The sequence below is a fragment of the Microcaecilia unicolor genome, chromosome 1, assembly GCF_901765095.1.
Source record: "Microcaecilia unicolor chromosome 1, aMicUni1.1, whole genome shotgun sequence".
NCBI lineage: Eukaryota > Metazoa > Chordata > Amphibia > Gymnophiona > Siphonopidae > Microcaecilia > Microcaecilia unicolor.
Genome location: NC_044031.1, coordinates 70,682,202 through 70,708,588, shown reverse-complemented (window position 1 = coordinate 70,708,588; position 26,387 = coordinate 70,682,202). Strand labels below are relative to the sequence as shown.

Below are 26,387 nucleotides of genomic sequence, written 5' to 3'. Positions count from 1 at the left end.
CCACTTAAACGATAACTTCTTGGGACAAAAGAGTCAGATTTTTCCAGACATGGCAAGGAGTACACAAAAGAGGAGAAAAGAATTCCTATTATATAAATCCAGAGGGCTTAAATTAGGAGCTACTTTTTTGTTAAAATTCCCTTGCAAGTGTCATGTTACTTTTGAGTTGGTTAATTATATATTCTTTACTCCCTCGAAGTTGCTAGAATTCATTGTATCGAAGGAAACTGTTAAATCTCCTGATGACTTGCCTCCTTAATTACAGTGCTGTTACATTGGCTGTACACAGCTGCTTTGACCCTACAGTTATAATAACTTAGTTTATTATAGGTTTTTTCTTTCTTTATTATATTGCCTAGTATCTTGATTCAATTTATTGTGGACAAATTTTAATATGTTTTTCCTTTATACCAGTATTGGTTATAAGTAAATATTTCCAATGTATATTTATTTACTGATATTACCTATATTGATGTTAACGAATGTAAATGCAAAACTTATAAATAAATAAGTTACAATTACAAATGCTAGTTTCTCATGTGGAGAGCAGGGGACACAAACATGTGGTCTGCCACTGCCTCTCCAACGTAATGTTCTGGTTCAATTGTTTATATACCTTTTGTGTTAAGCAATGCTTCACATTACTTCAGCACTTACCTTCCTCAGAGATCATTCTGTTCTCACCATCTATTTTCCCTTCCTTAAGTTGCTAAATCACATTCTTCTGTCCATCCATAATTGCACCTTTCCCACGCCAGCTTGCCCGTAAGGGTATCATAATAGATCATAAATCCCTGAGTTTACACAGGCTCATGTTCTTTAATAAATTACAGGCTTCTCAATCTCTGATAGATTCCAGAATCACACCGGCTTGTCAGTCTCTGCCCTTTTTGACCTGTGCTGGGGTGCTGACCTGTGCTCATGATTCTACACATAAGAAAATTTTGTTCAGTCCTCATTTCAGATTTTTCAAACTACCCATTTCATTTTCCCCTCTACACTTGGAAGCATGCAAATACTCCATAAACATGAATATCTTCAGAATGAACTAGAGACAACTTTGGATTTTAGATTTAATAATCACCTTTTCCACATTTGAGCTCAAGGTGAATTACAGGTTCACAAGTTATTTCTCTGCCCAAGTGTTCTTTTCAGGAAAGCTTTAATTGCAACTCCTGCCATCATGTTAAAGTACACAATTGCTCCCCTGCTTAGATTCAGCTGATAATGGAAACAATGCACTTACCCATTTCTGGTAAAAGCTCAGAGTTTCCTTCTTCTAGATCCTCCACATGATTTCCAAACTGATTTCTTACCCTGCTGTTCTTTTGATGATCAGATAGTTTAAATTGATTACGTGTAAAATGGGGATAAAACCTTTTGGGAAATGGCTTATAAGGTTCAAGCCCCTTGACGGGCACATTTTTGAAAGTTTGGCTTTCTTCGCTAACGTTGAAATAAATGAACAGCAGAAGCGTCCAAGTTACAGAGGTGAAAAGGCATCCATAGCAAAAGTAGCGAAGTGTGGCACTGCCCATTATACACCTAGCATTATCGAAGGTCCATTCTTAATTCTCTAAAAGGAGAAAAAAGAAAAAGAAATCACTTTTGATTTATCTACAAGGTTCTTGGGCAACTTCTTGTAAATCACAAAAATACAGGTACATCTGTTCTTATATGCCTCAGTTCACAAATGACGTAAATAATAAACTCCTAAGGAACATTAAAAATGATTAGAGCAAAGTATGCATACCATGATTCATGGAAATCATTCCAACCTCTCTGCATGTAAGTGTGTGTGTGTGTTGGGGGGGGGGGGGTAAACATATTTGTATGTGTTAGTATACGTGCATGTGTTTTCTGGGCATCTGTGATCAGGACATGAGAGCGGAAGGCAGGCTAAAAGGTGCAATTTCTTACTCACGGTGTGCACCCCCCCCCCCTTCTCATTCTTCTTCCCCCGGGCGCGCACCCACCCTTCTCATTCTTCTTCCCCCTGGCGCGCACCCCCCCTTCTCATTCTTCTTCCCCCCGGCGCGCACCCCCCTCTCACTCTTCTTCCCCCCGGCGCGCACCCCCCTCTCACTCTTCTTCCCCCCGGCGCGCACCCCCCTCTCATTCTTCTTCCCCCCCCCGGCGTGCACCCTCCTCTCATTCTTCTTCCCCCCCCCCCGGCGCGCACCCTCCTCTCATTCTTCTTCCCCCTGGCGCGCACCCCCCTCTCATTCTTCTTCCCCCTGGTGCGCACCCCCCTCTCATTCTTCTTCCCCCTGGCGCGCACCCCCCTCTCATTCTTCTTCCCCCTGGCGCGCACCCCCCTCTCATTCTTCTTCCCCCTGGCGCGCACCCCCCTCTCATTCTTCTTCCCCCTGGCACGCACCCCCCTCTCATTCTTTCTCCTCACCAGCCATCGTTGTATTACTTTCCTACCTTCCCCCACGGTCGACCCTCAAGCATGCTCTTGCCCACACCAATGGCACTCTCAGCTAATTTTGTCCCTGCCCCCACCCTCACCCCACTGCACAATCTGTGCCACTCTCCCATCCCCATAACACACACTCACCTTGCTTTACCCCCCCCACCCCCACAACCCCAGGGATCAAGGTGAACATAGTGTCAAGTAGGGACTGTCTCTTCGTGTTCAAGTGTACAGTGCTGAGTACGTATAGTAGTGCTATAGAAATGGTAAGTAGTAGTAGTATTACTATATTCACCTTCATCCCCACCCCCATCCTCATGGCACATTCACCCTACATTCCTCCAGCATAATTGAAAAACAGAACTTCTTAAGGTGATTGATCTGGGATTCAAAGGTCAATTCAATCTTGTATCTTGCTGTCTAGGGCTTTTGAAAATCAGCGTACAAAGCTCAGCTATGAGAGCATGTGACTCTCTCTCTCATTAATTTGGCATTTTGAGTTTCTGCCTCGGATACCTTTTTTTTTCCATATTTCTCATTCTCTGTAAAATTTGTACCTCTCACTGGTTTATATCTTTGGACCCTGCCAACATATCATGATATCTGCAATTTAGTAGTATCTATTTGTAAACTGAAGCATTGGCACTATGTCAGATATCTGATCCTGCATACACCTCTGCATTGCTTGAATGGCTTCCTGCAGAGTTTCTACTTCTCACGGGATTCTTTCTACCAAGGCTCACCTGTCAATGTATCAATTTCCTGATGAAGGAAACCAATTTTATTTTATTGTCATTTCAATAAACATTCCAATGAATATTTCACTTGAACAGAAAATAAGAAACAATAAATCATGAAAATCCAATTTTTTTTAATATGAAAAAGGAAAATCCCAATCTAACATAGTCCATGACATAGTGGGGGAAGAATCAATGGAAAATTAAATAAGAAAGAAAGGACTCCCCCCTCCCTCCCCCAATTCACTCATATCATGGCTGCAGACAGCATAATTGCAACACCAGTTGACTATTTAGAGACCATATCTGCCTCTCTAACTGGTGAGCTAGTGTTCATTCTCATGCCACTCATGAACCCAGAAAGTTGAGAAGATTCGAAAAAGATATACTTCACTGATTTCCACTTAATCACACATTTACAAGGATATTTGAGAAAAATAGCGCCCCCTGCTGGACAAGTGCAGGTCTCATCAAAAGAAAAGCTCTCCTCTTTTGGAAAGGGAAATGGGACTTGATATACCGCCTGAGATTTTTGCAACTACATTCAAAGCGGTTTACATATATTCAGGTACTTATTTTGTACCAGGGGCAATGGAGGGTTAAGTGACTTGCCCAGAGTCACAAGGAGCTGCAGTGGGAATCGAACTCAGTTCCCCAAGATCAAAGTCCACTGCACTAACCACTAGGCTACTCCTCCACTCAGTCTCTAGTTAAATCTGGAAATATTGTGACTTGCAAACAATAGCCACAACATAGGCGGTCAGTGACTCAGACGTTTGGGGAGGCTAAAGAGGGGCAAGACTGGGTAAGGCTAGGGTGAAGTGAGTGGGGCTAGGAAGGGGGGTAGGATGGGGCGGAGTGTGGGGGTTGACACCTATATTGGTAGTAAATGGGTCACATTTTAACACAACAGGGAAGCATCCCTCCACTGTGTCCCTGTGGTACAGCTGCACCAGCTGCCTCCCTTGCTAGTACCTCTTTGATGGTAATATGCACATTAAGTGACTTGCCAAGCAACATTAGTAGTTGAACCCTGGTTCTCACCCTGTTACTCTAACCACTAGATACAACAGTAAACTAAAGGCCAACAGATCTAAAGCCCGATGGTCATTTGGCAATCTAATGTAACTCACCTTGACCCACTACTAAGAAAGGAATGAGCTAAATCCAAATCCAAAATCCATTAGAAGACATACTGTGAATCAATACAAAACCCTACAGAAATCACTCAAAACTTTTAAAGCAATCTACCGTATCATAATACACTAACTTCCAGGAGTTACACAACATGGGCCTACCAAAGCAAAGGCAACACACTAAAGATAGAAGTGGGCAGAAGAACATCAATACACAATTAGGAAAACTAAATAAATCAGATTAATTGATCCTACAAGGACAATCAATACCTTTTTCACACAAACAGAACACAGATACACCACCCCTTACCACCTACAGAATAAGAAAACACAAACTAAGAATAGAAAGATGTACTTAAAAATTAAACTGAATCCCCAAGAAATCAGACTGCATATAGTGCAACACCAGAGAAACAAGTGATGCATGTCCTCCTGTACTGTGCAAAATAAAGAAAACGGATAACTTTCATAAACTTATACATGCCAATCACTACATTACAAATTAACAAATATAAAACAAATAATCAAAAATAAGGTCATACCTTTTTGTCTGTCTTTTAGAGGCCAAAACCTCCTTCCTCAGGTCAGGTTCTATCCTGACCTGAGGAAGAAGATTTTGGCCTCTGAAAGTGCTAGCTAAATAATGATCTAGTCCAATGAAAATATATCACCTTATTTTCCGTTTTTCACTTTATTTTAATTTATTAAGCTTTAAAGTGGACCAACATTGCTACCATACTACTTCACCCTAACTTAAATTTTTAAAAAATGGCTACCTTTGTTGTCTGGCCATTTAATTTTTTTTAATCATGTAGGTCCCAGTCTCTGATCACTGCTTTCCTGTCTTTTAGCTCTCTTTCCAGGGTCTCCTGTTTCTCTTCCTGTCTTCTTCACTTTCTCCAATAAATTCATCTCCGACACTGCCTCTTGTTTTCTTCACTTCCTCCACTACATTCATCTCTGACACCGATCTCTTCCTTTCAGCTTTCTATTTTCTGCTTCTATATCCATTCAAATTTCATTCACTCTTACTATCCAGTCTAAAATCTCCCTTTATTTATTGCATCTACCTAAAGCTTTCCATATATTTCACTCTACCCAGACCCTCATTTCTTTCCTCTTATTTCTCAGTCTCTTCTCCCCATCCAGTACTACCCCCTCTCTTTCCTCCCCATCCACCATTACCTTATCTCTCTGTCTCACTTCATCCCATTCTGTATTATCCCCATCTCCATGTCTCTCTCTCCTATCCAGCATTAACCCATCTCTTTCTAATCTCCCCATCCAGCATTACCCCATCTCCCTCTCACTTCACCCTATCCAGTGTTATCCCCATCTCTCTTCTCTGTGTCTCTCCCTTCTATCCAGCATTACCCCATCTCTCTCTCTCTGCTCCCCATCCAGCATAGAGTGCGCGAGTCTTCTCCTCATTCAGCATTATTCCCTCTCTCTGTCTCATCACCGCCTCGTCTGTTTGTGTGTCTCTCTCTGTCCCTTCCTTTCTCCCCAGTAACCATTACCCCACCTCTCTCTCTCTTCTTTCCAATACAGCATTACTCGGTTTCACTTCTCCTCTTTCAGCACTATTCCCTCTCTCTGTCTCATTTCATCCCATTCAGCATTACCCCATCTCTCTCTCTCTCTCTTTTGTGTTTCTTTTCCATTATCCAGTATTGTCCCGTCTCTCTCTCTCTCACTCTCTTCCCCCCATCCCATCCAACCACTCTCTTTCCCCCTTCTGCTCACCCTGTTGCTGTTTTCCGATCGGGCCATATCATTTCTATAAGCAAAGATGGGCCGGACCATTTTCCTGTGTGCCACCGCAAGCTCAGCTGCTCCCATCCCTCTGATGTAAACTTCCTGCATCGGAGGGGTGGGAGCAGCTGAGTTAGCGACAGCATGCATAGGAAAATGGTGCCACACATATTTGTTTCTAAAAATGACACCGCTCAACCAAGCAAACAGCAATGGCATTGGGGGGGGGGGGGGGAGCGAGAGAGAAAGGAGAGGTGCTGGGGGGGGGGGTTGGAGGACGCACAGATGCAGGTTGGGGTGGTAAGGCAATATTTTAGGGTGGCACTTGCTACCCCTTTCCACCCCTTGGTGACACCTATGTACATGTGCCCATAGTGAATTTATTACACTGCAAATACAGAATCTCCAAAGACTGCCCTACCTACAACCTACTACGATAAAACTTACTTTAGCATTTATAGCAAAACAAACCCTTGTCACTCCAACAGTAGTCATCTATAGCATAGAAACACGACGGCAGATAAAGTCAAAATGCCCACCCAGTCTGCCCATTTGAAGCATCCTCTATCTCCTCCTCTCCCTAAGAGATTCCCATGTGCTTGTCCCACACTTTCTCGAATTCAGGCACAGTGTGTGTCTCTACCACCTCCACTGGGAGGCTATTCCATGCATCCACCACCCTTTCCATAAAAAAAGGACATCCTTAAATTACTCCTGAGCCTATACCTCTTAACATAGGCCCTGTTCACAAACTAGGACTGCAAGATCCAATTAACAGCCAAAATCTCAGCACATACCTCAGACAGAGTAGCTAATTATTGATCTCCAAAACGATGGGATAAACTATTAACCTGTAAAGAATTCATAATGCTCCAGCCAATTCTGAACAAACACTCAGATTTCTAATTCTTTTTCCACCAGAAACCTATCACGGATGTACTCATTAAATTTTACATCTGTTTAAAAAGTAACACTTTATGAAACCAATGGTTAAACAATAATGTTTAGTTAGACATATTCACTGCATGCAATTTTATATGTAAAAGAAAAGGTCTGGAAAAACAAATTCCCCCCATCTGCATGTATTTGTCCTTATATTTGTGAATGCTCATTTGGGCTCATACTTATGTGACTTAAAGGGTGTGTGTGGCTGCGTATGACAAAAGGGCGCAGTCTTGGGGGCATTTTCTCCAAATGGGCTATTTTTGCACATACCGTGACAGTAATGAACCTCACTCTTAAGCTAGGGTATGCGGAGTATGATCTCAATCAAACTGCTAACACTCACCATAGTACTTGTATTGTGCCAAAGAAAACTTCTTTCTCGAGTTCTTAAGACGTAATGCGTATAGGCAACTTATCCAGATCAAGCCAGGCTACAGTTTGTGTGAAGGAGGTTGTGTGTATGCCGTGTTTGAGTGGCAGAGGAGCTTGTCTTTTACAGTATGTGCATGGGTGCTACAAAATATTGCTGTATACATAGATATGTGGATGAGTTAAGAGACAGATGGGATAATATTCAGCCCTGGCAGTAAGCAGCTTGTATGTTGCGCACAGCTGTGGGCTGAACTTACCCCGGACATTCAATGCTGCAGCATATGAACTGATCCGAAATTAACCAGATAGTCAGACCAGTACCCAGTTAATGAGAAACAATGTGAAGACAGCCTTTCTAACGTTACACGCTTAGCTGATTAGCAGACTGAACATCACCACTAACCAGCTAAATGATGGCTTTGCCCAAGCTGAGCCCCAGGACTGCTCCTAACCTGGCAAGTTTGTGGTAATATTCAGCAGCACTCTCCAGTTATGTGGAGTGAATACTGCCGGCCTAACCTCTCCTACCTACTTTTGAATAACGACCTAAGACAAACTACTACTACTGCTTATCATTTCTATAGCGCTACCGGACATACGCAGCGCTTCACACTTGAACATGGAGAGACAGTCCCTGCTCGATAGAGCTTACAATCTAATTATGAGACAGACAGGACAAGTAAGGGATAAGGGTTAGGACTGACAGGACATATCAGGGATAGGGGTCAGTTGAAGATTTAGGTGTTAAAAGCAGCATCGAAGAGGTGGGTTTTTAGCCTAGATTTGAAGATGGCCAGAGATGAAGCTTGGCGTACCGGCTCAGGAAGTTTATTCCAGGTATACGGTGCAGCAAGATAGAAGGAACTGCATCAAATATTGAAAGAAATGTCCATCTCTGCATGCTACGTGTGTGTGTAAAAGGGATTGCACTGGCTTTAGAGAAGAAATATGTATGTGCATATGTGTGACACAACCAACCACCCTGTGAATTGGAGAGATGAAGATGGGCATCAAATGCCAACCAATAACCCTGGTGTTCTCCGCAGCACAATCCCAAAAAGATGATAAGCAGCTGCGGCACATAAGGGATACCCGCACTCTGCCGCTAGATACCAAGTCACAAACTCACACGTCACCAAGCCTCCTCTCCGTGGTCTTTCTTCCGCGACCCGACATCTCCCCCTCAACCACCACCCCACAGCCTAACAACAAACTCATCATACCTGAGATTGCCTACCAACAACACCGCAGCTTTCCTTCTCAGTGCCCCATGATCCCTTCAGACATAACTTTACCCCCTCCCTCTCTGACAAGGAGGTGGTCGCGTCCCGCTTTGACAAATTGCCGGAAGCAGGAAGTTGCGTCAGAGGAAGGCGGGCCACCCCACCCCGAGAGAATGGAAATAGTTCCTGCCAAGGACGGCGGCGATTAGGTTAGGAGACGAAGTGAGGCGATGTAGTCCATTATGTGAGTTGAAGCCAGTGGGCGGAGCTTGGCTCGGTTTTAGTACACCCAAAATAATAGTAAACGCTATTGAAGACAATAGCAAAATATTATTAGAAAGAAGGGACTGCCTGTGCGTAGTCAACCTGTAACAAGTCTAAAGCTGTTCCAGTTGGATAGGCAGTGTTTTAAAAGGTGGAGGACAAAAGATTTTTTTTATTTGAAATTATTTGAAAGCTTCCCATATTTAGATATAAACAGCATGAAATAAAAATTGAATACCACTAAGTACATAAGTACAAAAGTAATGCCATACTGGGAAAAGACCAAGGGTCCATCCATCGAGCCCAGCATCCTGTCCACCACAGTGGCCAATCCAGGCCAAGGGCACCTGGTGAGCTTTCCAAACGTACAAACATTCTATACATGTTATTCCTGGAATTGTGGATTTTTCCCAAGTCCAGTTAGTAGCGGTTTATGACTTGTCCTTTAGGAAACCGTCCAACCCCATTTTAAACTCTGCTAAGCTAACCGCCTTCACCACTTTCTCCGGCAACGAATTCCAGAGTTTAATTATACGTTGGGTGAAGAAAAATTTTCTCCGATTTGTTTTAAATTTACTACACTGTAGTTTCATCGCATGCCCCCTAGTCCTAGTATTTTTGGAAAGCGTGAACAGACGCTTCACATCCACCTGTTCCACTCCACTCATTATTTTATATACCTCTATCATGTCTCCCCTCAGCCGTCTCTTCTCCAAGCTGAATAGCCCTAGCCTCCTTAATCTTTCTTCATAGGGAAGTCGTCCCATCCCCGCTATCATTTTAGTCGTGAGGCAGCCATGGAAATAATTATATATAAGAAATCATATTAAGTGTTAAGTCTGTTAAAATCTGGGGTTTAAAAGTGGTGTTTGAATTCCTATTTCAAAATCAGCTTTTTACCTTGCAAGCAGAGCAAAGGAATGCCAGATGGTTCATATTATTTGAAAGTCTTGGCCGAGCTAAGGTTAGGAAAGGTCAGTGAGAAATGAAACTCTGTCCCTTGTGAATTGCCAATGCTAGCTGGCACAGCTGTAAACTATTATGAATGAATAAAGGAATGAGCCAGACATATGATTAATTGTAGTTTAAAATGCTTAGATAGAAAATACTATTTAGAGAGAGAGAGGCAATAGATTAGTATTTACAAGTTTTTGATATTTAGAATATGTCTTATAAGAAATACTGATTCTGTGTAAATTAATAAGGTTTGTGTCTGTGTAGAATATCTGTTAAATTCTGTATTACTCTTTGTCTGCTGTTTAAGAGGTCAAGCAAGGACTGCATTGAGGAGATCAACATGTGGTTTGACTTAGCCATAGTTCTGGCTGGTTCAATGTATAAGCTGATAGGTGAAGAGGTCAGAACTAGTCAGCTCTCTTCTCCTTGATTAATTATAGGTAACTGTAGGAATAGTCCTGAAAGTATAGCAGTATGCCATTAAGTAAGATTGGCTTTTGACCCCTTTAATGAATGCCAGAGTTTAGTTAGCAGTTAGTACTAGGAATATGAGAAATCAATCATAATAACATGTAAGAGACTGGAGACCAAATGTCTGGCTTAAGGGGCCCCAGGTCGGAGGTCAGTTTAGGATGTCTGGAACCTATGTAACTGATATTTCAAAAGTAATGATTGGTTGAGGCAAGGTAGCCAATCAATTTCTTAACCAATTGGGAGTAAAGGGGGCTAGGCTAGGAGGAGGGCTTAGGACCCTATTTAAGTAGGAGCAGAAGCAGTTTACGTCAGAAGGAGCTCAGAAGAAAGAGAAGGACAGAAGGAACAGACAGAAGAAGGAGAAGACAGCATAAGAAGAGAGCTGAGACAAAGACACAGAGAGCTGAGAGAAAGACCCAGAGAGCTGAGAGAAAGAGAAGAGAGCTAGAACTGATGTCTTGCTTTGTTTGCTGGCAAATAAAGAAGATTTTTCTCTCATACTGGTGTGTGCTGTCTGACTCCTGAAGCATCACAAATTCATGCCTCCATTCCTGCAACAATTCTTGGTGGCAGCGGTGGGATGAATCCTGCATTAATCCCAGCACCCAACTGACTGGAGAACATTCGCCGGGTATGTATTCTGTATTTTGTATTGTAATTCTAGCTAGAAAATTGTAAATCAGCCCCTCAAGAAGGAGGGAAGGAGAATCTGATCAATTCTCAGCGAAGGCCCTAGTACCTTCTAGTCGCGGGGACTAGAAGCGAAAACGCTTGAGCTTATCTGTATTTGAGAAATCTGAAATTGTTGGGTGGGATTTTCTGTACTGAATGAATGTGTGATGCCTGAATGTTAATGAGTGCGGACTTCTTATAGCTGCATTTCCAATTAACGCGAGTTCAATTGGTCAGCAACGGAAGGAAGCGATTGCTGTCTGTCTACCTAGTGTCTCGAGAGTGCAGACCCCTTACTGCACTTTCAAAAATTCCCTCCCTTTTTGTGTGTTGTAACTGTAAGCATTATGGGTGGGACATCATCTAGACAAATTGATACTCCCCTAGACTGTATGCTTAAGAACTTTAGAAAAGGATTTTTAATTAATGACTATGGACAGACTTTAAGCTCAAGTACTTTAAGAACCTTGTGTGAAGTTGAGTGGCCATCTATGGGAGTGGGGTGGCCCCCTAGTGGCAGCTTAGATATTGAAGTAATCCGGAAGGTCTACAGCATAGTTGTAGGAGAACCAGAATATTCTGAACAACTCCCTTATATAGATTCCTGGGACAGCCTTGTGACTGACCCTCCCTCGTGGTTGAAAACTTATATGGGATCCCCAGTAAAATTCATGTTAGGCCGTGTTCAAAGAAAGATTAGAAAATCTAAACTAGAAGAGGGAAAGAGCCCTAGGAAGCTTACCACCCAATCAGTGGCTTCCGCCCCTACCCTGTCTGAGAAACCCATACTCTCTGATGACCCCTCAGACCTTGAGCCACCACCTTATGGCCCATTGTTGGGGTTCCGTGCCGCCCCTAGAGATCCACGTCGCCCAGCCCAAGCTTCTCCAGCACAGGCTTCTCCAGATAGTTCCTCCCCCACTGTGCGAACCCCACCACATCCTAGGTTGGACTTTTCACCTGGCCTCTACCCTTCTGTGCCAAATCCTCTCCTGTTAACCTCTGAAGACCCGTTTTGGGTTCCACTCCCTGACTCCTCAACTCCTGACAGCCCAGCCTCTCCCTCTAATACCCCTACCCACTCATCAGGGGCCCGGCATCCCTTTCAATGGACTGACTCACCTGTGACCACCTCTCAGTCTATGAGTACCCCTCCCCATCCCTCAGGGGTTCAACATACCTCCACTGAATGGGTTAGACCCGCTGCAATCACCTTTGAGCATGATAGGAGGGTAGCTCCTAGCTCTACCTCAGGTTCCATTCCCACCTCCTCGAGAGTTCTGCCCCTCCGCCAGGTAACTACCACTCGACCAGATCCTAATAATCAGGGTCAGGTTATACAGGCACAGGCCTATCAGTATGTACCCTTCACAACCACCGATCTCCTGAATTGGAAGACGCATTACCCCTCTTATACTGAAAAGCCTCAGGCAGTGGTGGACCTAGTGGCTAGCATTATGGCCACCCATAACCCAACCTGGACTGATTGTCAACAACTTCTCCTGACCCTCTTCACAACTGAGGAGAGGCGGAAGATTTTGCAAAATGCTGAGGCCATCACGCGAGAGCGTGTCCCCGGGGGGACACAGGACCCAGAGGGATGGGTTAGAGCTCGGTTTCCTCGCGCAGCTCCAGATTGGGATCCAAATGATGGGCAGCACTATGAACTGTTGTCTGGCTATTGCCGGGACTTGCTGGAAGGTATGAGGAAAGGCATAAAGAGGCCCATTAATCTGGCAAAGGTCTCTGAAATTCTCCAAGGGGCAACTGAATCCCCTGGGGCCTTTTTAGAGCGACTAATTGAAGCCTACAGAACATACACCCCATTTGACCCTGAAGCCCAAGAAAATCAGAGAATGGTGAATAGTGCATTGGTGGCCCAGAGTATGCCAGATATCCGGAAGAAGTTGCAGCGTCAGGAGGGATTCGCAGGGATGAATACCACCCAGCTAATTGAGATCGCAACCAAGGTTTTCATTAATAGAGATCAGGAGGTGCGCCGAGAGGCTGACCGGAAGATGCAGAAGAAGGCCGACCTTTTAGCGGCAGCCATTACTAATTCCACCCTTAACCGAGGTCGACCTCTAGCTAATGGGAAGCCAAAGTGGGACCCCGGACCACCAGCCAGGCCCCGAGATTCCTTCAATCAATCCCGGCCAAGGGGGGAGAATCCCAGACCAAGATTGGAGAGGGACCAGTGTGCCTATTGTAAGGAAAGAGGGCACTGGAAAGATGAATGCCCCCAGAGGCGCCAGGGACTGAGAAGGGGACCAGGAGATCGAGGAAGCCGAGGCCGAGTTCGAGAGGGAAGATATGAGCCTCCTGAATCTGACATCATCGGGATAGCCGAGATGGCAGAATGGGACGAATAGGACAGACCGGGTTCCTACAAACTGGGCTCCCAGGAACCTATGGTCAAGCTAACTATAGGGAGCCGCTCAATTCCATTCATGATTGATACAGGAGCTGAACATTCTGTTGTGACGGAGCGATTAGCGCCTGTGTCTGGAAAAACTGTCCGAGTGGTGGGTGCCACGGGGGTGCAGAACCGGAGGCCCTTCCTGACAACCCGTAGATGCCAATTAGGCTCACACATAGTCACTCATGAATTCCTGTATATGCCAGACTGTCCAATCCCTTTGTTAGGCCGAGACCTGCTGTCCAAGCTTAGGGCCCAAATTTCCTTTGACTCTGATGGCCAGACTTCAGTCTCCTTTCGGCCCCCGACATCCAGCCCTAAGGGTATATTGAGTTTCTGCTGCCCTCTTGAAGAAGAATGGCGGCTGCATCAGTCGCAGGGCCAAGTTGACCTACCCCTGGCAGACAGCTTTCAGGTCAGTGGGGTATGGGCAGAAGATAATCCCCCAGGGTTGGCCCGAAATATTCCTCCTGTACATGTAGATTTACTTCCAAGTGCCCGGCCAATCCATCTTCGCCAATACCCAATTCCCAGAAAGGCTCTGGAAGGGATTCAAGCACATTTGAATCGTCTGTTATCCCATGGAATTATTCGTCCTTGCCAGTCTCCATGGAATACGCCACTATTGCCAGTTCAGAAGCCAGGGACTGAGGACTACCGGCCAGTCCAAGACTTACGAGTGGTTAACAAATCCACTATTTCATTACACCCTGTAGTGCCTAATCCATATGTCCTGCTAGGATTGATACCTTCTGGAGCTACCCATTTCACGACACTAGACCTAAAAGATGCCTTCTTTTGTATTCGGGTGGCCCCAGCCAGTCAATTGCTTTTTGCCTTTCAATGGGAAAACCCAGTAACAGGAAGGAAGCTTCAGTATACATGGACCCGCCTGCCACAGGGGTTCAAGAATTCCCCCACCATTTTTGGGACTGCCCTAGGGCAAGACCTTAAGACTTTTAAATCTGAGCCTTCCAGGCGAGTTTTACTCCAGTATGTAGATGACCTCCTGATTGCAGCAGTGACCCAGGAAGAGTGTTTTGAGGCTACCAGAGAATTGCTGGAGCTACTCTTGGATGCAGGCTATAAGGTCTCACGCTCAAAGGCCCAACTTTGTCAGTCAGAAGTGAAGTATCTGGGCTTTTGCATTTCCCAGGGAAGTCGGAGACTGGATGCTAGTAGGAAGCAAGCGGTAGCTGCAATTCCCCAACCCAAGTCCAGAAGGGAAGTTAGGGAATTTCTGGGAGCAGCTGGATTTTGCAGAATTTAGATTCCAAATTTTGCATTGATGGCGAAACCCCTTTACCAAGCCACAAAGGGGGGTGAAAAGGAACCATTTGAATGGGGACCTACTGCTCAACAATCCTTCATTGCCATAAAGAAAGCCCTACTCCAAGCCCCTGCGTTAGGCCTTCCTGATGTGGAGAAACCTTTCTCATTGTATGTCCACGAGCGACAGGGGGTTGCTCTGGGTGTGCTGACCCAGATGATGGGATCCTGGCAGAGGCCTGTTGCATACCTGTCTAAACAGCTGGATGGAGTGGCTAAAGGATGGCCAGCCTGCATGAGGGCCATTGCAGCAACAGCCTTACTGGTCCAGGAAGCTGATAAGTTGACCTTGGGGCAAGAACTGGTTGTTAAAGTCCCCCATGCAGTTCTCACCCTCATGGAGTATAAGGGCAACCACTGGTTTATAAATAACCGCATGGTTAAGTACCAAGCCAGCTTGTGTGAGAATCCACGGATACACCTGGAAACAGTGGCTACATTCAATCCTGCTACTCTTTTGCCAGCATCTGAGGGACCACCGGATCATGACTGTATCCAAACTATGGATGAAGTGTACTCCAGTCGACCAGATCTTAAAGATGTTCCTTGGAGGGACCCAGATGTAATTTATTTCACAGATGGAAGCAGTTATGTGGAGAACTCCAAGCGACTGGCAGGCTATGCTGTGGTGACAGAGGACAAGGTGATAGAAGCAAGAGCCCTGCCCCAAGGAACTTCAGCCCAGAAAGCAGAACTTGTGGCCCTCATACGAGCTCTGGAGTTAGCAGCAGGACTGGTAACCAACATTTATACTGATTCCAAATATGCCTTCACAACTCTACATGCTCATGGAGCTTTGTATAAGGAAAAGGGACTCATAAATGCTGCAGGCCAACCTGTTAAGTATGGACCTGAAATACTTCAGCTGCTAGAGGCTGTGTGGGCCCCTAAGAAGGTAGCTGTTATTCACTGCAGGGGACACCAAAGAATAGATACTCCAGTGGCCCGAGGGAACCGCCATGCTGATCGGGTGGCCAAGGAAGCTGCTCGAGGACCCCCAGCAAGTACTGTGACCCCCCTGTTCCAAATCCAACTGCAAGAATGGACACCTATATATACCCAAGTGGAAGAGAAATGGGCTCAAGAGGAAGGTGCAGTAAGGAGACCTGATGGCTGGTTACATCTCCCTGATACCAGAGTTCTGGTGCCACGCCACCTAGCTTGGCCTGTAGTGTCTCAAGCTCATGACCTATCACACTTAGGGAAAACAGCACTAGCCCGCCTACTCAATCGAGTAGTGGTGCTGGAAGGATTGGATAGTCTGGTTGCCACTGCCTCTGCCCGATGTACTCTCTGTGCCCAGAATAATGCTCGTCAGGGACCCCGTATTCCACCAGGAGTTCAGTCTAGAGGACTAACACCCTTTGAGTCCCTAGTTATAGACTTCACAGAAATGCCCAGGAGCGGTAGGCTCCGATACCTCTTAGTCATGGTCTGTACCTTTTCTGGGTGGGTGGAAGCATATCCTACAGTCACTGAGAAAGCCACAGAAGTAGCTCGAGCCCTCCTTAGGGATGTCATCCCCAGGTATGGACTGCCCCTTGCCATAGGTTCAGATAATGGTCCCGCCTTTGTTGAAGCTACACTTCAGGCCCTGTCCCGCGCATTGCGCATTACCTGGAAATTGCATTGTGCCTATCGTCCCCAGAGTTCAGGGCAGGTTGAGCGGGCAAACAGAACCTTGAAAAATAGCCTAGCAAAGATTTGTCAGGAAACCCAATTGAAATGGCCACAGGCATTGCCACTAGCCCTCTTTCGCCTCCGATGCACCCCAACTAAAGGAACAGCCCTCTCTCCCTTTGAAATTGTGTATGGGAAGCCCCCAGCCATTTTACAGGGAATTAAGGGAGACATAGGGATTATAGGGTCTGCCCAGGTGCAGGAGCAGGTAGCCCTCCTGGGTAAGATAATTTCTGAGCTTCAGTCTTATGTGAGAGAAATAAACCCTGTCCCCTTCCAGGCTCAGGTACATTCCTTCCTGCCAGGGGATAGAGTTTGGGTGAAAGACTGGAGGCTCCAGCCTTTGGGGCCCCGATGGAAAGGACCTTTTACTGTTTTGCTTTCTACCCCTGCAGCTGTGAAGGTCGCAGGGATTACTCCATGGGTCCATTGGTCTCGAATTAAGTCTGCTGACCAGACTGAGCCCAGCACGGATCAGACGGAGCCTAGACAGTGGAGAGCAGAAAGTGATCCAGCGGAGCCATTGAAGTTGCGCCTGACCCGAACCAAAGAATCTACTAGCTGAAAAGAAGGGTCAACTGCATACTGCAGGAGCGGCTGAACTTCGGCTTCATACTGAGACTCTTTCTGTCCAGATTCTGGCTTTCTTGGAATTTGAAAGCTTGATCCTTATCAGTTGAGGGTCTATCCCAACTGGTATAAGAACTCAAAGACTGAGAACACTATATGAGAGTAATCTGTGATTAGCACAGACTGTTGAAATATTACTGCTTAATTAGTTTGCTGTATTTGTTTTAGATTAGGAAGAAGAAAATGTTAGTAGTTTGGATGCTTTTGTTGTTTTCTACTCCTTGCCTCCTTGTTCCTAATACCCCAACTCGCTCTAACCTTTGGTTACACTCTGTCCAGGAACTAATTAGCCAGGCAAAGATTACTTCCCCTTGTATTGTGTGTTCCCGATTTTCTCCTTATACCACAGATGTCCCAGCTGTACCTGTCCCTGTGCAGCTCCCAGCTCTTATACCTCCCTACTTTTCGAGTTCAGGCCCTTGGAGCCAGGATTATACTTGGTGGTCCTTTTATAATGCTACTTCCCCCTCTGAATCTTCTCTAAGGCCAGTTTTTACGTCTCCCTATCCAGCCTCTGGAGTGTTTTGTTTAACAAGAAGCATCTCAACTGTTCTTCCCATTCCCTGTAATTATACTAATGTTCTCCCAGAAAAAGGAGAATCTGTGTGGGTAGTTTCTCCAGGTACTCCTATGTGCCCTGCTACCATACCTGTAGATTATGACCCAGGTGATTATCTGGCTCCTAAGCGTACCACTGAGAAAACTATAGTGTCCCATCCCATTTTCTACTTTCATAAGTCCCCGGGGTATGAAGAGTTACTAACAAATGAGCAGCCTGTCACAATTGGGGATTGGCGCCTATGGTGTGCAAAGTCTCCATTTCGTCTTCGTTCCCCCTGGGATAGGGGCTCGCATTATGGGCACCCTAAGTACCCTGTCCAGCCTGAGCCAACATTTATTGGGAACTTTCCTCACCCTCTCCTTGGTCATTACTGGCTCTGTGATAATGTCCTCCACATGATTCTTCCCCCTACATATGATTTTTGTGTATTGGTAACCTTGAATTATTTTCCTAAAGTTATTCCTCTTAAGCCACTATTCCCGCACCGCTCTAAGCGAGAGGCTTTGTCCTTACCCTCCTCCGTTGCCACAGAGGATGAGGCGATTGAATTAGCCCTCCAGTATATCAATTCTACTTATCCTCTGACTAAAAAGAGACTTGTAGCCCTTTCTGCCACGGCCTGGATTCCAATTGGAGGCCCGGTAGCGGGTATTACTGAACTAGGTATGGCTACCCGGAGACTTCAATCCCTACTCCATGTTTTAGTTCATGAGCTGAACGTGGTAGTCAATGCATTGCAGGATCAAATTAATGAATTAAGTATAGTTTCTAGGTATAACCGTATGGGTCTTGACTATCTCTTTGCAGCCCAGGGTGGTCTCTGCACAGTGCTAAATTCTTCAGAGTGCTGTACTATTGTCATAAATAGGACGCATGTGGTTAGGCATGCCATGGATAAAGTCCTACAGTTGGCTAGCCTTAATGTGGAGGATTACCGAGGAGGATTAGACCTTACCTCCTGGTGGTGGTCATTGACCTCCTGGATACGTCCTTTGTTCATTTCCCTAATAGTCTTAGTTTTAGCAGGGTTGTTGTTTTGTTTCCTGGCCTCATGTGCTTCGGCAGTATGCCGTCGGACCTTAACAAGTAGGGTAATGGTGATTCACAAGTCTATTCCTAGTTAGGATCACTATAATCTCCAGAGTTTGAGTTGTGAGACTTATCTCTGCATAAGCTGATTTTAGTCTCAAAGGGGGGAATGAGGCAGCCATGGAAATAATTATATATAAGAAATCATATTAAGTGTTAAGTCTGTTAAAATCTGGGGTTTAAAAGTGGTGTTTGAATTCCTATTTCAAAATCAGCTTTTTACCTTGCAAGCAGAGCAAAGGAATGCCAGATGGTTCATATTATTTGAAAGTCTTGGCCGAGCTAAGGTTAGGAAAGGTCAGTGAGAAATGAAACTCTGTCCCTTGTGAATTGCCAATGCTAGCTGGCACAGCTGTAAACTATTATGAATGAATAAAGGAATGAGCCAGACATATGATTAATTGTAGTTTAAAATGCTTAGATAGAAAATACTATTTAGAGAGAGAGAGGCAATAGATTAGTATTTACAAGTTTTTGATATTTAGAATATGTCTTATAAGAAATACTGATTCTGTGTAAATTAATAAGGTTTGTGTCTGTGTAGAATATCTGTTAAATTCTGTATTACTCTTTGTCTGCTGTTTAAGAGGTCAAGCAAGGACTGCATTGAGGAGATCAACATGTGGTTTGACTTAGCCATAGTTCTGGCTGGTTCAATGTATAAGCTGATAGGTGAAGAGGTCAGAACTAGTCAGCTCTCTTCTCCTTGATTAATTATAGGTAACTGTAGGAATAGTCCTGAAAGTATAGCAGTATGCCATTAAGTAAGATTGGCTTTTGACCCCTTTAATGAATGCCAGAGTTTAGTTAGCAGTTAGTACTAGGAATATGAGAAATCAATCATAATAACATGTAAGAGACTGGAGACCAAATGTCTGGCTTAAGGGGCCCCAGGTCGGAGGTCAGTTTAGGATGTCTGGAACCTATGTAACTGATATTTCAAAAGTAATGATTGGTTGAGGCAAGGTAGCCAATCAATTTCTTAACCAATTGGGAGTAAAGGGGGCTAGGCTAGGAGGAGGGCTTAGGACCCTATTTAAGTAGGAGCAGAAGCAGTTTACGTCAGAAGGAGCTCAGAAGAAAGAGAAGGACAGAAGGAACAGACAGAAGAAGGAGAAGACAGCATAAGAAGAGAGCTGAGACAAAGACACAGAGAGCTGAGAGAAAGACCCAGAGAGCTGAGAGAAAGAGAAGAGAGCTAGAACTGATGTCTTGCTTTGTTTGCTGGCAAATAAAGAAGATTTTTCTCTCATACTGGTGTGTGCTGTCTGACTCCTGAAGCATCACAAATTCATGCCTCCATTCCTGCAACAGTCGCCCTTCTCTGCACCTTTTCCAATTCTACTATATCTTTCTTTCAGCGACCAGAATTGAACACAATACTCAAGGTGCGGTCGCACCATGGAGCGATACAACGGCATTATAACATCCTCATACCTGTTTTCCATACCTTTCCTAATAATACCCAACATTCTATTCGCTTTCCTAGCCGCAGCAGCACACTGAGCAGAAGGTTTCAGTGTATTATCGACAACGACGACACCCGATCCCTTTCTTGGTCCGTAACTCCTAACGTGGAACCTTGCATGACGTAGCTATAATTCGGGTTCTTTTTTCCCACATGCATCACCTTGCACTTGCTCACATTAAACGTCATCTGCCATTTAGCTGCCCAGTCTCCCAGTCTCGTAAGGTCCTCTTGTAATTTTTCACAATCCTGTCGCGATTTAACAACTTTGAATAACTTTGTGTCATCAGCAAATTTAATTACCTCGCTAGTTACTCCCATCTCTAAATCATTTATAAATATATTAAAAAGCAGCGGTCCTAGCACAGACCCCTGAGGAACCCCACTAACTACCCTTCTCCATTGTGAATACTGCCCATTTAACCCCACTCTCTGGTTCCTATCCTTCAACCAGTTTTTAATCCACAATAGGACATTTCCTCCTATCCCATGACCCTCCATTTTCCTCTGTAACCTTTCATGAGGTACCTTGTCAAATGCCTTTTGGAAATCCAGATACACAATATCAACCGGTTCCCCTTTGTCCACATGTTTGTTTACTCCTTCAAAGAATTGAAGTAAATTGGTCAGGCAAGATTTCCCCACACAAAAGCCGTGCTGACTCGGTCTCAGTAATCCATGTCCTTGGATGTGCTCAAAAACAGCTTCAAAAATTACTGTAGCTGGTAGCATTAAGAGCAGTTAAAAACTCTGTATTTTGTGCTCATTTTTCTACACTTGTATACAATACGATGGCCAAATTTCAGTGAGGATATCCTGTTTCCTGATGTTATAAAGATGATGGAATAGCCTGAAATTAAATTGAATTCAACTCTCCTTTTATTGGGGCACATACTTTTAGATACACAAATGGATTATTCTGTTTTGAACATGTTTCAGGTGCAAATGGTTTTATAAGTCAAAATAAAAATAAATATTTTGTTTCATGCAGATCTCATACTTAAATGCAGTCCATTGGTTTTCTTAAGTTTCTTCACTGGACCAAACTTGCTTTCCTTGTGCTATCACTATCCAGCAGGTAGGCAGTGTCTTAAAAGGTGGAGGATGAAGGATTTTTTTTTTTTTTTTTTTTTTTAACATTTATATCACACATTATCCCAAGCAAAGTCGGGTTCAATGTGACTTACATTTGAAAATACAGTGAGACAGAATGATAGAATTCAGTTCTATCATGGGAACAAATAGATTAATAAGTCTGAAACATTTAACAAAGTTGAGATTAGTATATATACCCAACTGGGCATTTAAAAGTTTGTCCTTTAATGATGCCACATGTTCAAAAATCATAGCTATAAGTATAGGCAGTCAGTGGCGTAACTAGGTGGGGCGCCAGGGGAGCGGCCGCTCCCCCAAATGGAGTTCTGCCGGCGCCTATTTTTCTCTCGTCGTGTTGCATAGAAAATGTGCACCAGCACTAGCGGAAGTCCGCTCTCGCGCCGCTTTCGCTCCCCCCACGCTGTAAACCTGGCTCCGCTTCTGTAGGCAAAGATTATCACAGTCACACATTACAACAGGCATCTATCACGTTGCAAAAGTAACATAGTAGATGACGGCAGAAAAAGACCTGCACGGTCTATCTAGTCTGCCCAACAAGATAAACTCATATGTGCTACTTCTTGTGTATACCTTACCTTGATTTTTATCTGCCATTTTCAGGACACAGACCGTAGAAGTCTTGCCCAGAACTAGCCCCACCACCCAAACACCAGCCCCGCCTCCCAATCTCGGCTAAGCTTCTGAGGATCCATTCCTTCTGCACAGGATTCCTTTATGTTTATCCCACGCATGCTTGAATTCCACTACCGTTTTCATCTCCACCACCTCCCGCTGGAGGGCATTCCAAGTATCTACCACTCTCTCCGTGAAAAAATACTTCCTGACATTTTTCTTGAGTCTGCCCCCCTTCACTCTCATATCACGTCCTCTCGTTCTACCGCCCTCCCATCTCTGGAAGAGGTTCGTTTGCGGATTAATACCTTTCAAATATTTGAACATCTGTATCATATCACCCCTGTTTCTCCTTTCCTCCAGGGTATACATGTTCAGGTCCGCAAGTCTCTCCTCATACGTCTTGTAACGCAAATCCCATACCATTCTCGTAGCTTTTCTTTGCACTGCTTCCATTTTTTTTACATCCGTAGCAAGGTACGGCCTCCAGAACTGATCACAATACTCCAGGTGGGGCCTCACCAACGACTTATACAGGGGCATCAACACCTCTTTTCTTCTGCTGGTCACACCTCTCTCTATACAGCCTAGCAACCTTCTGGCTAAGGCCACCGCCTTGTCACACTGTTTCGTCGCCTTCAGATCCTCAGATACTATCACCCCAAGATCCCTCTCCCCGTCCGTAACTATCAGACTCTCCCTGCCTAACACATACTTCTCCCGTGGATTTCCACTCCCTAAGTGCATCACTTTGCATTTCTTCGCATTGAATTTTAATTGCCAAACCTTAGACCGTTCTTCTAGTTTCCGCAGATCATTTTCCACTCCCTCCTGGGTGTCCACTCTGTTACAAATCTTAGTATTGTCCGCAAAAAGGCAAACTTTACCTTCTAACCCTTCGGCAATGTCACTCACAAATATATCGAACAGTTGCAAAAGTAAACAACAACTTCTACAGAGTACATCCAAAATTTAATTTTTATTTTATTTCCCATCTTCCAAAATTTCAGACAGCAGATGTACAGATCAGCAAAGCATTTCAAAACAAGTAAAGTCAGAACAACATAGTTTATACCTAATTGTTCATCCATCCTTAGAATTCACCTTTGGGTTTAAAAAGTAAACCATGTGTATGTAAGGTCTGAATAAACAAATTAAAACAAAGTTTAAAGCAAATGCCCATATGTAATACGTGGTAACAATAATGAAATAATGATGTAATATTCACATAGCAGGCAGCCTGAGCCAACAGATTTATTTTTAACTGAACATAATTAACTTTGTATGAACGTGGCGGCTAATAGTGTTCTGAACTGGACAATGTTAGCACATTTAGACTGACTCTGACATCTGCATGAAGGTAGTGTCATGTCCCCTACCTCAACGCAAGCGGCGTCCTCGGGCTGTGCAGGGTCCCATTGACACGCACATTTGACTGGCACAGCCCTGAGCTAAGTGTGTGTAGTTCTTCTCTGGGTTGGTTCAGAGAGAGAGTGGTTGCAGGCTCCTTGATTGCTTTGCTTCCGTGCACCTGTCTGCTCTCTCTCTCTCTCTGCTTGGCTTCCCTTTCCCTATCAGCTATGTGTGCTGACTGAGTTCTGGTAGGAACATTCTTTGTCTTCCCTTGCTTCTCTCCAATTGGTCTCCCGGTTTCCTCCTCCTCCTCCTCCTGCCCTTATCCTATGGCTGTGCTCCTTCTCCCGGCCGGTTCCTGCTGATGTCAGATGCCAGCAATTTATTAGCTGAGTTCTTCCTGGACTCCATGCTTCGACTTCTACTTTGGTAGGTGTTACTTACTCTGTAGTGTGCTTCTTATCTACTTGTCCCTCGTTGCTGACTTTGCCTGTACCTGGATTACTCTCTTGCCTGCTGCCTGCGTATTGACTTTGCCTGTACCTGGATTACTCCCCTGCCTGCTGCCTGCCGCCTGCCTATTGACATTGCCTATACCTGGATTACTCTCTTGCCTGCTGCCTACCTAGTGACGCTGCCTACTTCGGGATTATTCTCCTTTCTGCTGACCTCCTGGCCAAATCCCTTGGCGCTCTTTTCTCGTCTCTCCACGTAAGTCCTTCCGGCCGCCTGAACCTGGGGGCTCAACCTCCGGGGAACGGTGGTCACTGCAAGTGAACCTTGGGGTTGCCCAGCCGCCAAGCAGAAATTGGGTTCGCTACATCAGACTCAGCAGCGCTCTACATAGGTTACAATCAGGCTTATTTTCGAAAGAGAAGGACGCCCATCTTTCGACACAAATCGGGAGATGGGTGTCCTTCTCCCAGGGTCGCCCAAATCGACATAATCAAAAGCCGATTTTGGGCATCCCCAACTGCTTTCCGTCGTGGGGACGACCAAAGTTCCCGGAGGCGTGTTGGAGGCATAGCGAAGGCGGGACTTGGGCGTGCCTAACACATGGGCGAACTCGATCCTTAATCGAAAAAAAAGGGCGTCCCTGATGAGCACTTGGGCAACTTTACTTGGTCCTTTTTTTTGTTACGACCAAGCTGTCAGAAGGTGCCCGAACTGACCAGATGACCACCGGAGGGAATCAGGGATGACCTCCCCTTACTCCCCCAGTGGTCACTAACCCCCTCCCACCCTCAAAAAAAACTTTAAAAAAATATTTTTTGCCAGCCTCAAATGTCATACCCAGCTCCATGACAGCAGTGTGCAGGTCCCTGGAGCAGATTTAGTGGGTGCAGTGCACTTCAGGCAGGCAGACCCAGGCCCATCCCCCCCTACCTGTTACACTTGTGGTGGTAAATGTGAGCCCTTCAAAACCCACCAGAAACCCACTGTACGCACATCTAGGTGCCCCCCTTCACCCATAAGGGCTATGGTAGTGGTGTACACTTGTGGGGAGTGGGTTTTGGGGGGGGTGGTTGGGGAGCTCAGAACCAAAGGTTAGGGAGCTATGCACCTGGGAGCAATTTGTGAAGTCCACTGCAGTGTCCCCTAGGGTGCCCAGTTGGTGTCCTGGCATGTCAGGGGGATCAGTGCACTATGAATGCTGGCTACTCCCACGACCAAATGGCTTGGATTTGGTCGTTTCTGAGATGAGCGTCCTCGGTTTTCATTATTGCCAAAAATCAGAAACGACCAAGTCTAAGGACGACCATCTCTAAGGACGGTCTAAATGTCAAGATTTGGTCGTCCCCGACTGTATTATCGAAACGAAAGATGGACGCCCATTTTGTTTCGATAATATGAGTTTCCACGCCCCTGTCTGGGGATGTCCTGCGAGGATGTCCTCAGGAGAGCTTGGGTGCCCCTTTCGATTATGCTCCTCCACGGGGCTCATTTTCAAAGCACTTACAAAGTTTACAGTGGGGCTCATGTTTGAAAGAGAAAAACATCTAAAAAAAAACAGCACAAAAAGCAGATGGACATATTTCTTGCCAAAAAACGGCCAAAGCATATAATCAAACAAAAGAAAACTGGTCCAAATCACTAATATGTTTAGATTAGGATGTCTCCAGAAGGTGCATTTTGGACATGGGAGGTGGGCACATGGACGATCTTACAGAATGAATGTTTCCAGCCCAAAATGGATAGGAAAATGACTTCCCAGTGGCAGGAAGAAAAACGTTTGCAATTAGAACTGCTTTAAAAGCATCTAGGGTAAGAGCAAAGCTGTGTTTAGACCGATTTGCGAATTTGTTGAGTTAGAGAGTGGAGAGCTGGACGTGATTGTTTGATAGAAAGTTGAGAGTTGCTGAGGGCTGTGTTACCATTTTGTTTGCCCTAGTCTGAACCTTGTCATCCTTACATTCTCTGACTTCCCTCCTCTGTGTCTCAGTACTGAATTACAAGTGGGAAAAGTCACCTCTGAAAAAATTGTGAGAGTTAGCACTAAACAATGTGCCATACAAAGAGAAAACCTAGACTCTGAAAGTGACTCTGATCTGGAAAGTCTCTTTTTGGGTCTGTCTGACATTAAAAAGCTTGAGAGATGAGATTCAATTCTAAAACCTATCATCACTTCACTAATGTCAAGCGATCTGCTGGAGTTGTCCTCTTGCTCCAAAGAAACTAAAAAATTATGGAAGCAGATCCGGCTTCAGCTGATAAGAGGGATCCTATGTAGAATGATAAGAAATCCAAGAGATTTTTGTGAGATAAAACAATTAGTTGCTCCTTTGAGTCTTCAACGTGAAGTCTGGTGCAAAACACACTAACGCTGGTCATATTGCTGAAGAAAACATTTTGAAAATGCTGAGGAGAAATTATTACTGGCCTACCATGATAAGTAATATAAAAGCTTGGATCAAACCCTGCTCCAGATGCGCTTTGACAAAAGATGTCTTTCCACATTATAGGAGTGAAAAGCAGTGCTTCACAGCCTCTTATCCATTGGAAGTGGTGGCAGTTGATTATACCACTCTGGAACCAGGAACTGATGGGATAGAAAATGTACTAGTCATCATTGACCTATTCACCCGTTACGTAATCACAGTCCCAACCCATAACCAGACGGCTCTGACTACTGCTAAAGCCTTACACACAGGAAAGAAACTTTGAGGCTGCTATA

The 26,387-nt window shown here is 44.8% G+C and overlaps 1 protein-coding gene across 3 annotated transcripts in view; it reads right to left on the bottom strand.

Moving 5' to 3' along the window:
- The window catches only part of GALNT11 (polypeptide N-acetylgalactosaminyltransferase 11), a 125,234-nt gene extending 116,499 nt beyond the window's left edge, over positions 1–8,735 (bottom strand). The window contains exons 1-2 of one of the 3 annotated variants that reach the window (XM_030198319.1): positions 8,588–8,735; positions 1,247–1,576 (exon numbers count right to left, since the gene is read on the bottom strand). In XM_030198319.1, coding sequence (XP_030054179.1) covers positions 1,247–1,538 — 292 coding nt within the window. In that variant the 5' untranslated portion in view covers positions 1,539–1,576; positions 8,588–8,735. Of the gene's footprint in view, positions 1–1,246; positions 1,577–6,844; positions 6,865–8,587 lie in introns of those variants that run through there. The other 2 variants (XM_030198326.1, XM_030198333.1) reach the window with 2 other exon arrangements.
- Positions 8,736–26,387: the final 17,652 nt, after the last annotated feature.